The sequence below is a fragment of the Geotrypetes seraphini genome, chromosome 3, assembly GCF_902459505.1.
Source record: "Geotrypetes seraphini chromosome 3, aGeoSer1.1, whole genome shotgun sequence".
Lineage (NCBI taxonomy): Eukaryota > Metazoa > Chordata > Amphibia > Gymnophiona > Dermophiidae > Geotrypetes > Geotrypetes seraphini.
Window position 1 is genome coordinate 341,408,449 of NC_047086.1, and position 14,239 is coordinate 341,422,687.

The 14,239-nt window shown below is 39.9% G+C and overlaps 1 protein-coding gene across 2 annotated transcripts in view; it reads left to right on the forward strand.

The window, feature by feature from the left end:
• The window catches only part of TOGARAM2 (TOG array regulator of axonemal microtubules 2), a 203,215-nt gene that overhangs the window by 84,178 nt on the left and 104,798 nt on the right, over positions 1-14,239 (forward strand). For both annotated transcript variants that reach the window (XM_033935971.1, XM_033935970.1), the window contains exon 7: positions 1,041-1,087. In XM_033935971.1, coding sequence (XP_033791862.1) covers positions 1,041-1,087 — 47 coding nt within the window. The remainder of the gene's footprint in view (positions 1-1,040; positions 1,088-14,239) is intronic.

Sequence of the window (14,239 nt, forward strand, 5' to 3'; positions counted from 1 at the left end):
GGGACCCGCAGGATTCCCGTGATTCCCATTCCCGTGCAGACCTCTAGTCTGAATATTGGCCCCCACAACTCTGGATAACTCTACAAGACAAATGTATTGCATGGGTTGCATGAGTTGATGGGAGAATTTACCAGTATTTTGTACCAGTGCAAATATTGTTCTAGGTTTTCACCAGCATTTTTCCATTTGGAATATTTATTTATTTCATTTTCTAGTCCATTGTCTGCAAAAAGCTCAGAATGGGTTACAAGTTAAACATACATTGTGCACAGTTAACAGGTTACGATTTGCACTAGATTTGCTATAATTTCAGTACAAGTTTACGATACAAGTTTTTATCCTAACTTGACACATACTAAGGGTCTAATATAATATACATAATATACAGTTTACTATTTACAATTTGCCATAGTTATTCTTACAGTGCAAGTTTTCAAGTACAAGTTTTATCCTAGTTGACACACATAGACAGTTTACAGCAGGGGTAGGGAACTCCAGTCCTCGAGAGCCGTATTCCAGTCGGGTTTTCAGGATTTCCCCAATGAATATGCATGAGATCTATTTGCATGCACTGACTTTGGATTTGCCATAGTTACAGTGCAAGATTTTACAATACAAGTTTTCCTTACGTGACACATACCGGGTTCTGTTACCAACATACATTTCTTGTGGTCTATTGGTAAAGTCAGTGGGGTTAGGTGAAGAGGTATGCTTTTATTGCTTCCCCAAAGTTGAAGCGTCCTTCAAGGGAATATTTTGATTGATAAATTGGGAAGACGTCTGCACTACAACAGGACTGTAGCAACAACACTTTGCTAAATCAGTTGGAATACAGGTGTAAAATAAGTGCTGTATTCAAGCACTGCAGAAGCTGTTTGAGTACTCATCAAAAATCAACTGAAATTATTGTGTAATATTTGAACTGTTGAATGGTAAAGAAAGCAGAATGCAGATCTTTTATAATAAAATTGGAATTGAATAAATCCTGAACTCATCTGTCTTGATGGAAATAATTTTGCATATTCCACCTTATCCCATAGGATTACTCCAGATGGTGATGCTGCTGATAAGACCTTTGAATATCTGGGTATGTGTTGCTCAAATATTTATGCTCTCAGAACAAGTAAGAGTTGTGTAGATGTATACAATACATACACAGGACTTGTAGTTTTAATGGAAAGAGACAAAACTCCTACCTTCCATTAGCATTTTTGCAACAAAACTGAGATCTGGATTTGAATCTTCTGATACAGGGAACATTTTAATGTCTAAGTTACGTGTTTCTGTCAAAGACCGCTCAAAGCATTTTAATTAGGGCTGCATTTCAATTAAAATTTTAATTTAATTTCCCCAGCTGTGGATCTCCTTTGTCTTTCGTGATTTTATTTTTGGTTTATTTGTTCTGTGATTGTGTTGTTGTGTTTGTTTGATTCTTTACTTGTTCTATCCTATTTTCGGTGGGGGAGGGGGTGCCGGTGGGGGGAGGCTTGCCTTCTATCTCTCTGGGCTCATAAGAGTACAGGGCTCTGTTTGCAGTGTTTCCTATACAATTTTGTTTGGGCTTCCCGTTGGGCAGGGTTGAGCTTTTGACTTTTTGCTGGGTTTTTTATATTGTTTGCTGTTCGATCTTCGATTTCCTCCTTTGTTCAATGTTCCTGTACTTCTGTCCATAGTAATGGTTTAGTGGGGCAGATGCCCTTTACCTCTGTATCACCTTGATTTGGTCATAGCGGGGACAGTGGCACAGTAGATTTTGGGTGTTAGGTGGGATGGGTGGATTTAGGAGAGGGGGGAGTTGGGGGGCTCATGTTGTATATTTCTTGAACAGATATTGTACCTCTTATTGTCCTGTTGCTTTTTCTCCTGCTTGTTCAATAAAAAATTGTTTTCACTAAAATTTTAATTGCAATTAATCATGTAATTAAAGGTGAATTATTTATTTACTTTTTCCCTACTGCAGCTCTGACCCCCTGATATTCAAACCACAGGAGATAGCCAGCAATCTCCCGTAGTCCACGGTGACACCGAAAATTCAATACCGGTGCTGTATCCGTCAACCAGCATTGAATTTCCAGTCTATTTTTGGCCAGCCAATATTCATTGACTAGCTGGCTATGTCTTAATGGCCAAAGATATATCCTTTTAGGCGGCTCTATCTGGCTGCCGAACTTAGCTGGTGAGACCTTGAATACTGCCAGCAACATAGCTGGTCACTAATCAATCCGCTAAGCCGGATATTTTGTGGGAGATAGCTGCCTATCTCATGCTGAATATTGCCAGATAGCTGTCTATGTGTTATTTAGCCTGTCACTTAACCTTACATTGCACCTTTAACCTTTAATTGCACAATTAATTGAGATTACCTACTCATTTCTAAAATTTCTGAGTTGCTTCAGTTTGAAGTATCAGGCTATTATTTATATTTAGCTCAGACCTTTTCATTGGTAGCTCAAGATGAGTTGCATGCAGATGCAGCAGCTCTTTTTTTAAGTTCAAAAAGTTTTATTTAAATTTGTAGTTACAAAACATATAAATTCATGTGGCATCATAATAAACATATACAAATCAGATTAATACAGAGAAATACCATACAATGCCTTTGGGTTGTATATATTATGAATAATAACTAGAAAAGAAGAAGGAAGGTAAAGAAAGTGTAGGAAGAGGGAAGCAAACAGAAAATAGGCTAAGCAGAAAGACCTGAGTACAGTACCAAAATGCACTGGTAGCTAGATGCAGCAGCTCTTTATTTCTACAGAGCTTTACAAACTGGTTTTACAGGAGATACAACTGCCCTGCAAGAGGGGGCCTCAAGCCTGCTCAGTGCTGAAGAAGGCACAGCCTGCTGCTGGACCTTTGAGGTCCCCTTCCAAATTTTTGCACTGGATATATGCATTAACATGTTCCCAGTATATGTTATCAGCTTCTGTGCTGGTTTTTGCATTTTGGCCCTGATTCTATAAACAACATCTAACTCCTAGGCACTGTTTGGCACAGATGTCAATCAACTGCTAGGCGCTGTTTATAGAATCGCACCCAGCGGCACCTAAGCATTTGTAGGCACTCCTAGGCATTGAATTAGTAGGCACACTGCTATTCAGGCCAAGGTTTTCTTGGCCTAAATAAGTGTGCCTAAGTCATTCCATGCCCAAACTCCATCCTGAATCCACCCCTAACCATGTCTATTTTCTCTGTAGGTGCCTCAGTGTAGACACCTACCACGAAGTGGTAGGCACCTACTGAGTTAGGCGCATGTCGGGAAATTGATTTTTTGAAATTATTTTTTAATGGTGCTTTCAATTACCAGTTAGGCGCCTAGATTGGCAAGGCATGCCGATTTATGTATTTATTCAATTTTCTATACCGATCTCCCAGGGGAGCTCAGAACAGTTTACATTAATTTATTCAGATACTCAAGCATTTTTCCCTGTCTGTCCTGGTAGGCTCGCAGTCTATCTAAAGTACCTGGGGCAATAGGGGAATTAAGTGACTTGCCCAGAGTCACAAAGAGCAGCGTGGGTTTGAACCCACAACCTCAGGGTGCTGAGGCTTTAGCTTTAACCACTGAGTCACATTCTCCAATCTAAGTACCTAACTATACGCATCTTTTATAGAATCTGAGCTATTTTGCATAATTTTACATAACAATTAGCTAAAATGGTAATTAATGATCCCTCATTTGGTATGATTTTATATTGTGGGTTTTTTAATTGAAATCTAAGTTAAGCTGTTATAAGATTTTACCTTTACCTTATATTAACTGCCAAAACTAATGTGCAGTAACTACAAAAATTCTCTGCAGTAACGGGGTATTCCCAGCAGTTTCTCATCCAGTTAATAGAAAGGTGGCCTTAACTGCCACTTTAACAGTTAATGTGTGCTAACATTGTATTAACCTCAAGGCTTCACGTTATTTGTTAATATGGCAGATAACACACATTAATTGCTAAGGTACTATTCCCCCCCCCCCCTTTTACACAACCACAAAAGTGGTTTTTAGTGCCAGCTGGCATGCTGAATGAATGCTTTGTACTGCTCCCGATGCTCATAGAGTTCCTATGAGCATTGGGAGCAGTGCAGAGCATTCAACGGACCGGCCTGTGCTAAAAAAACGCTTTCACAATTTTGTAAAAGGAGTGGGGGTGGGTGGGTATGTTACATGCTAAGCAGCTTTGTCACTATGGGCCCATTTTACAAAACCACGGTAGCAAGCCCCATGCAGTAAATGTGACGCAGCCTATTCAATTCCTATGTGCCAGGATTTACTACCACAGCTTTGTAAAAGGGGCCTTAGATCTCTTAATTTTTTCTTTGCTCACACTGGTATTTGTCTGCAAAATTAAACAAAATTTCTTCCCAACCACATATGAATGAATAAACAAACTATGATATATCTAGCTTAACAGTTGGTTTCTACTGTTCAACCCAATATATACCAGAGCAATTTATTATTTACTGTAGGATTTAGAGGTCATTCTCACTATACTTCAGACATAAACAGGATGGAGTTGGTCCAAAGGAAGGATGCTAAAATGGTCAGTGGTCTTCGTCATAAGGCGTATGGGGTCAGACTTAAAAATTTCAATATGTATACTTTGGAGTAAAGTGGGAGAGGGGAGATATTATAGAGATGTTTAAATAGCTACGTGGCATAAATGCGCATGAGATGAGTCTCATTTGAAAGGAAGCTCCAAAATGAGAGGGCATAGGATGAAGTTAAAAGGTGATAGGCTCAAGAGTAATCTAAGAAAATACCTTTTTTTACAGAAAGAGTACTAGATGCATGGAATAGGCTCCCAGAAGAGGTGGTGGAGACAAAGACCGTGTCTGAAACTCTGAATTCAATAAAGCGTGGGTCAGGCGCATGGGATATCTTAGAGGGAGGAGAAGATAATGGATGCTGTGGATGGGCAGACTGGATGGGCCATTTGGCCTTTATCTGCCATCATGTTTCTATGTTTTGATATTTCAAAATTCAGGATGATCTAAATGACAGGATGTCATTTGCCTAACATCGTAACATTATCCCCCTCATTCTTATATTCTTGTGCACACATTTTTATGCTTAGCACACAAAATTGTATGTGCACGTTATAGATTACTCTTAAAAGTGGCTATATTTAAATCAATTGATGAAGCCAATAGCTGGTTGGTTATAGATTGCTGGCATGTTTGGTGATAATTGGAGTTAATTGGCACTATTTTACAGTTACAAAGGGATGCTGAAAAATTCTTAGCCCAGCCAAGAAGGGAATGACGTGGAGCCATGAAAGTTATTTTACATATTCATCCCTAAGTTCAACACACTTGGCGTATCATATATGAAATTTCTGTAACCCTTCCAAAAAATACTTTGATGTCTGGTCACTGAAATACTGCTCCGCTGCTGCAATCAGTTCCGAATCACACGAACATTGTCACCTTTTAAACTATTTTTAAGGTTTGGAAACAGAAAATAGTCAGATGAAGCAAGATCTGGTGAGTAGGGTGGATGGTCTATGCACTGAAACCCCCAACTGCGTCAAAACATCAATCGTTTTGCCAGTGGTGTGAGCAGGTAAATTGTCTTGCAAAAAGGGAACTCCTTTTCTTAGCTTCCATCTCCTTTTTTCAATACCTCCTTTAATCGGCACAGAAAGTTATAGTAGCATTCTGCATTAACTATTTGTCCTCTTGGAAGATAGTCATTACAATACCTTTCTGATCTCAAAACACTGTGGCCGTGACCTTTCCTGTTGTCTTTTGGGTCTTGAATTTCCTTGGCCTTGGAGAACCTGAGTGCCACCATTGCATGGACTGTTGTTTTGTCTCAGGATCAAACTGGTATAATCATGTTTCATCAACAGTAGCTAGTTATTCCAAAAGATTGGCACCACCTCACTGAAAATGCTGCTAAATCAATTTGGAAGTGTCCACTCAGCATCGTTTCTTGTCAGCATTCAAACATTTGGACACCCACTTGACTGACAAATTCTGCATATCCATCTGCTCGTGGATTATATACCCAACACGTTCGCTGGATATCTGTAGTGTCTCAGCAATTGTTTTAACTGATATTCACTGATCTGCCAAAATCAAGTCATGGACATGATCAACAATTTCAGGAGTTGACACCATTTGTGGCCTCCCAAACCTTGCTGCATCTTTGGTCTCACAATCTCCACGCTGAATGTTTGCATACCACTTCTTCACTGTGAAGTATAATGAGCATTTGTCATTCAATGTTTGCATCATACATTAATGGATTTCCTTTGGAGTTTTCTTCTGCTGGAATAGGAACTTCATGATGGTTCAGAGTTCCACACTTGAAAATTCCACACTTTCCATTGACATGGTTCAGTCAATGATCTGAAACAATGTCAAAACATAGCATTACGATTCTGCAAATTGGCACTTTGCAAAATAAAATAATACTCTTTTCAGCTACAGTGGTAAAATAACACTCATCATTTAGAAAGTTGCTCAGGCTGACAACTTTTCTATTCTAGAAACTTTGCAGACAAATACTATAGTGAGTAACTGCTAGGAGGATAGTGCACATGTCGAGGAGCATGGGCTATTCAGGGGTGGGCCAAGCATTTATGGGCTAAGTATCTAGAATACTGTCAGTTGCACACATAAGTGTGACATTTAGTTGTGGCCATTTATACCAGCTATTGTCATTGCATAAACGACCCATGCCTCTATTTTGGCATATAAATGCCAACTTACAGTATTATTCTAGTACAACAATTATACATGTAATTGCCAATGCAGGCCTAAATTTCAGTGACCTTTACAGAATTATACCCAATACGACAAGTCTGCCCAGTTATTTCTGTGCACACGGCTAAGGATATAGCCTATTGGCCAGCCATGGAGTGTGACCACTTGGCAGATATCTCTTCTGGGCCAGGATAGTTTTCTTCATCTCTTATTTATATGCTGTTATTATTATTGTAGAAATTTGATATGCCACTATTAGCACTAACAGTGCAGGAAAGCAGTGTACAATAATGAAATGGACTAGGCAAAAAAAAAGAAATGATAGGGCAGGAAGAGGAAATGGATGACAGGAAAGAAGGCTATATCTCGGGAAATCATCTTGCGCAGCTGAATGTACAGATCTACCTCTTAACTTGCACCCAGTGATGACTCCTATGGGTCAAGCATATAGCTGTGAGAATGCATCCCAGAAAATGTGTCATCCTAGCCCTGGGGGGGAAGGCAAGGGTCACTAGCAGCACTTCTGTAGACTACCAAGAGAGGGGTAAAGGCAGCAGACACCACTGAGAGATCAAGAGGCGAACGAGGAAGTTAAAATGTTAGTACGGTAATTCAAGTATTAAAATCAATAGTTAAAGATATTAAGATGCTTTTAAACTAGGCTGGATAAAAATGTGAAGAACCTGTTGCATAATATTTAGAAAAAGTCAAAAAGACCAAATGCAAAAGTCCAATAATCTGTTTAAAAAAAAAACACACCTAGGGACTTCCCATTCTCCCATTTTTGGAATTTCTGTTAATGAAGAACGACGGCCATGGATTTCTGCATGTCCTTTGACCCCCTCCAAACTAGAATGAAGTCTCTTGAAGCAATGGGTAAAAAAAACAAAACAATTTGGCCATTATATGGGTTTGTTCTTTGTGCAGTATGTACTGCAATTATCAATGGAAGAGTGCTTTATTACAGTTAAGTCATACATCAGTGACAAGGGGCAGCTCCACCTAACCCCAAACACATTCACCCAGAATTTTAAGTGTATCCTGACACCGGCTCCTTAAATGGAATAATGCTGACTGGAAACTAGTATGAAAATAAATTCTGAATGGTTATGAAGTATACAGTTTGTGTAAATCTTGTAAGTTAGTAAAGTAAAAGCACAGTATCATATCTCAGCTATCCCACACCGCTCTATGCCTAACATCTATAATCTTGTTTTAAGATAGCTAATGGAAAGATCATCAGTCATTGTTCAATGACATTACCTCACTAATCTGTTAAAAATATGATTTATTTTTAGTTACTTGTTTTAAAAACCATAACAAACTTTCTTAAACTTCAAATAAACTGTCTTCGCCAGCCTTAAAAAAAGCAGAGAGCTTCTTGCAATAGCATTTGGTTATCTGCAGACTGGTGGAGGGGCACTTTCAATAGTACATTTAGTCCAACTATGGACATATCCCGCAAGATGTCTAAATATCAGGGCAGAGAAACATCCATTTTTGAAATTGCTAGACATCCAGGTTTTTTTTTCCCCAAAAATGACCTATTTGGACATCTTGACCAAAGGATGTCTAATTTTCTGGCCATTTTCAAATACCAAAACATTCATATTCAAAACATCTTAATCCAGACCATTTGGACTTGGGAGAGTCCAGCTTAGTAATGGATTGGCCACAGAGCTTCACATAAAGGGTACAGAGGTATATTTTACCATAACCCCCTTATAAGTTTTGGTGAGCTCCGCTAAAACCTACTATATACCCACCTATTTACCACCCCAATAGCCCTTATAGCTGCAGGTGGCACCTATGTGGCAGTATGGTAGGGTTTAGATGTGTTTTGATGGGCTCATACTTAATACCATAGAGGTTGTGGTTAGAGTGCTTTTTGGGCCTGGGTCCTCCTCTCTGTGGTTCATTAGCCCACCCACCAGGTAACTCTACACACCTGATCCTCTACTAGGTTTCCCCCATACTAGATGCTGCTGTCCTAAAGCCAGATATGTACCTTTTGTTCTAATTTTTGTATAGTGGAAGGGAGTCAGTGAGCATTGCTGGGGGGGGGGGGGTCTTACCTTGATGCATGCAGTAATCATCTGATCAGTTTGGGCACCGTTGCTGCACTTAGATGCTTCTAAAACAGGTCTAGCTCTGAATGTCTAAGTTCTATTCAGTATACACTTTCCCAGATTGAAATTCAAAAAAACTTTTTTATTTTTTATGTGACTACTCAGGACATCTTGGAAAACATTCAGTTATCACTACAAGATGTTCAAGTCTAACCCACCCTTATGCACACCCAAAACCCGCTCTTAACAAGCATCCACAATGTACATTTCAAGCTCTGGACGCACAGTGGCTTGGACACCTTTCAAGATATCCAGAAAGGCAGTATCGATTATTGACTCTTGGATGTCCTGATGATTAGGACGTCCAAGTGTTGCTTTTTGGACATTTATATTTTTTGATTATGAGCCCCTTAGCTGGGCAGGTATCACAGACTGTACAATTTGCATGTTGGATTGTGATTATGTTTAGGTACGATATGTTTAATAATATTTGTTTAGCGAGTTGTCAATTTTGTTTTTGTTTATTATATTTTATCCTGCTGTATGTATATTTTAATTTGTAAATATATTATTGTATTCTACCTTATTGCATAGAAACATGATGGCAGATAAAGGCCAAATGGCCCATCTAGTCTGCCCATCCGTAGTAACCATTATATCTTTCTCTCTCTGAGAGATCCCACGTGCCTATTCCAGGTCCTTTTGAATTCAGACATAGTCTCTGTCTCCACCACTTCTTTCAGGAGACTGTTCCATGCATCTACCACCCTTTCTGTAAAAAAGTATTTCCTTAGATTACTCCAGAGCCTATCACCTCTTAACTTCATCCTATCATTGCAGAGTTTCATTTCAAATGAAACAGATTTGACTCATGCACATTTATATTACGTATGTATTTAAATGTCTTTATCATATCTCCCCTCTCCTGCCTTTCCTCCAAAGTATACAAATTGAAATCTTTAAGTCAGTCCCCATACGCTTTATGATGAAGACCACATACCATTTTAGTAGCCTTCCTCTAGACTGACTCCATCTTTTTTAGATCTTTTTGAAGGTGTGGCCTCCAGAATTATACACAATATTCTAAATGAGGTCTCACCAGAGTCTTAGACACAGGCATCAATACCTCCTTTTTCCTACTGGCTATACCTCTCCCTATTCAACCTAGCAACCTTCTAGCTTTCGCCATCACCTTTTCAACCTGTTTGGCCACCTTAAGATCATCACATACAATCACACTCAAGTCCCGCTCTTCTGTCATGCACAGAAGTTCTTCACTCCTAAACTGTACCATTCCCTTGGGTTTTTGCAGCCCAAATGCATGACCTTGCATTTCTTAGCATTAAATTTTAGCTGCCAAATTTCAGACCATTCTTCAAGCTTTTCCAGGTCTTTCTTCATGTTATTCACACCATCCAGCATGTCTACTCTATGCAGATTTTGATATCATCTGCAAAGAGGCAAATCTTACACAACCCTTCTTCAATATCGTTTATAAAAATGTTAACAAGAACAGGTCCAAGAACAGAACCTTGAGGCTCACCACTGGTAACATCCCTTTCCTAAGAGCGATCTCCATTGATCACTACCCTCTGTCATCAATGGAGATCGCTCTGAGGAAAGGCAGATAAATAAATGCTAACCCTAACTTTAACTTTCAAAGTTGATTCATAAGTTTAAGGGCTCCTTTTACGAAGGTGTGCTAAGCGTTTTAGCGCACGCATTGGATTAGTGCGCGCTAGCTGAAAATCTATCGCCTGCTCAAAAGGAGGGGGTAGCGGCTAGCGAGCAGGGCAATTTAGCGCGTGCTATTCCGTGCGTTAAGGCCCTAACGCGCCTTTATAAAAGGAGCCCTAAGTATTTGCATACATAGAGGGTAACATTGTAACAGACCAAGTAGGTTCCATTTTATAAAGATACGTGGAGGGGCATTTTCAAATGGATATCCAAGTTAGAATGGGAGAAATTCTATGAGGCCCCCTCCCCTTTTACTAAGCCATGGTAGAGGTTTCTACCACTGCCTGGAGTGCTAAATGCTCCAACACTGCTCCAATGCTCATAGTATTCCTTTGAGTATCGGAGCAGTGTTGGAGCATTTAACGCTCCGGGCTGCTGTAGAAACATCTATCGCGGCTTAGTAAAAGAGGGCCTTAATCAGTAAATTGGCTTCAATTATGAGCTTTAATAAACTTATAATTGAAAAGTATAAAAATTAATTGGGTGAGGGGTGCCTATCTTCTTAGGCACGACTCTACTAAAGATAGGCGCCTAACGGGAACTAAGTCCAAAGTAGATGTGTGTAGGGGCAGAGAAGGATTTAGGTGCCACTAGGCGTGATTCTATAAAGAATTTAGGCGCTTATAATGTAGGCCCTTAAAACCCTGGCCTACATTACAGGCGCCTAAGTTTTAAGTTAGGTGTAATTCTTTTATAATTGTGATTGACAAGAGATAGGCGCCTATCTTTTTAGATGCAGTATAAATATGTTTATGTTTACTTAAAATTTCCTATACCATCTTAACTAACTGGCGGACATCCACATCAGAACATCTCTAATGGATGTCCATCTCACATGTATCGTGGCTTAGTAAAAGGAGGGGTGAGGGGAGGAATATTTTATTGCTGTTATATTATATTGTGCTATACAGAAGAATCTCAGTTAAATAGTACTCAGTTAACCAGCAAAAAAATCACCAGTGAAAAGTCCCCTAAAGTGCCAGCGGCTGCAGTCCAGAGCTGTGAATCCCCCTCCTTCTCTCAAGCCCCAAAGTAATAGAAGCAGTAGCAGTCTTAAGCCGTAAACTCCGCTTCCCTCCCAACCTGAAGCACCAGCACGGCAGCGGTTCTCCTGAGCTGCAAATCCTCCTCCTTCCCTAAAGCCCTGAAGTATGTAGTAGAGGCGGCGGCAGTCCAGAGCTGTGACCCCCCCCCCCCCACCTCCCATCCCAAAGCAGCAGCTGTCCTAAGCTGCAAAGATACTCTCCCTCAAGACCAAAAGCACCGGGGCCCCTCTGAAAAAGAAGATTTTGATTTTGAAAGAAGTCCGGGAAAGGAGGGAGGTAGATGGACAGAAGGGGGAAGAGATGCCCAGACTACACAGTGGCCCTGGTCAAGTGAGGTTCCAAAAATATTGGGGGTGCTTGGGCACCCACAGAGCTGGCATCTATGCTAACAGCTCAGAAGCCAGAACAGATGCAGTGTAGGTAAGGGGTTGTCAGGGGAAGAGAGGCTGAGGGAAGAGATAGGAAATATAAAAGGGAGAACAGAGCTGAAGTGAATGCAAGCTGGGGGTGGCATGAACAGTGATACAAAGATAATTGCATCCCATTGGTCAGACATTCCTAAGGAAACTTAGCCAACCAATAGGCTGCAGGGAAAAGCACAACTGAAGGTTGATGTTTCATAAGCTATTGGTCCTGCTTCTTCTTAGCTTATGGGCTGCCTAAGGAATGTCTGAAGAATACTTTAATTCCTTAGCCAGCCAATAGTCTGCAGTGGAAAGCACAACTGAAGGTTAATGTTTCATAAGCTATTGGTCCTGCTTCTTCTTAGCTTATGGACTGCCTAAGGAACTAACACCAAAGAACATAGTGATTTGGTATGACTTGTATGCTTTGAGCTGCTGGAATATGTTTTCCCACTCAACACACAATCTCTGAGCATGTAGCAAACAATTTCATGTAGACTCTACAGGCAGAGGGTAGTCATTGGCCTGCAATCTGAGTACCAAGGGAAGTTCAAAAGGGGATCGGGATGCAGTCCCTGACAACATGAATGTAGATGGAGCCAGGGAGAGCAGAGCAGGGAAATGACCTGTGTCTGTGGTTAATAAGGAGTCACAAATTGAAGATGAATTAAACCTAACAAGGAAAGGAAGTCTCACCTGTACAGGAAGTGAGACGTGGGAAGCAGTGAAGGGATAGGTCAGCTAAACCTGCAACAAACAGCAACTACTTAGGGAAAAGTGCATCATATCCTGCTGAGAAGTGTATAGAAATACAACTCAAAACAGGCTAAAAATGATTTTGCTAAGTCAGAAGAACTTTGTTGTGAGTTTTGAGTTCAGCACCCCCCAATCATTTTCAAAAGTTAGCTCCTATGATAACTCACTTTATCCCTGCTATTCTGATATTAGTTCTTTCCATCTACCACTTTTTTAAAACCATTTTATTCTTCATTAAAATATTTTTCTTTCACCATTCATTTTTTAAAACAAAGATGTAACGCTTATCCAACTCAACTATGAACAAACCACTGCCAGTTACCCCAACAACATCAAAACAATCTGACCAACAACTCCATCATAATCATTAGCCCACTTTCCCGAGTGAAACTTGGTCTGTCATGTACTCATATCTAAGCTCAAATAATAAATTGGAAAAAGTAAAAAAAAATCAAATAATATCCTGGAAAAAAAAAGGCTTTCAGCCTTCTTTTAAATTTATGGACACTAGTTTCCAACTTAAGATCTTTTGGCAGAACGTTCCACAAAGGCGAAGCCATAACTGAAATCCTGGATCTCAGCTGTTGGCCTTTTATCTCTTTCAACATGGGTACTCAATAATAAGTGAACCAAACAAACCTATGTATCACTGTATTGGCAGAAGGCAGTTGAGTTAAGCAGTTCCACATAACTGTTCCCTGCAAGGGCAGAAGCAGGACAGCTCCGGTAATTCAGGTTCTGTTCTGTGTGTCAGATAGTTAGGCTTGTCAGGGAAGAGTTAAAGCCAGACTTTCACATACACCACCTCCACAGGGCATCTGCTTGGACTTGCTGTGAATTTCATCTTCAGAGCATGAAAGCTGGTAATAAGTCCTATGTGCATGAGTATTTACGTATGGTGAAAGTCTCAAGGGAAATAACTTGTTACCAAAGCTCTATGCTTGCTTTGAAAGTACTGTTCTTTCTTTCGTCTTTCCATCCACTTCTTTTATATTTAATTTCTTTTCATCTTTTGTTTATTCTTTTGTCTATAATATGATAGCTGTTGATAAGTGGTAAGACTTTACTTACTGATTAATCATTTAATATTTTCCATTTCTAATTTCATGTACCTGGTCCAGGAGCAACTAGTTGAAATTAGAAAAGTACCAAGTTAATATTGTTCCCTTGGAATGGTGGTTAAAACTCATTAGGTTGAGTAAGCTTAAGGTGGCCTCAATTCACCAATCCAAGGAACTAGAGTATGGGCCTTATATTAGAAGCATCTAGGTGTGTTAATAGCAAACATGCAAACAGTGATTTTATAAATACCCTAATTACATGTTCAGATCCATGGAATCTATAGCTTTCTAGGTAGGGCATAGTGGAGGAATGGGTTGGGCAGTCCCAGATGCATTTCCATTGTAAAATGAGAAATACACATCTATTTGAAATAATTTCCATATCAGTTTTTACATCTGCTCCAAGGCAGGTACAAATGCTAATAAAGGGAAGGTTCAGAACTCTAGCCTCCATTACCCAA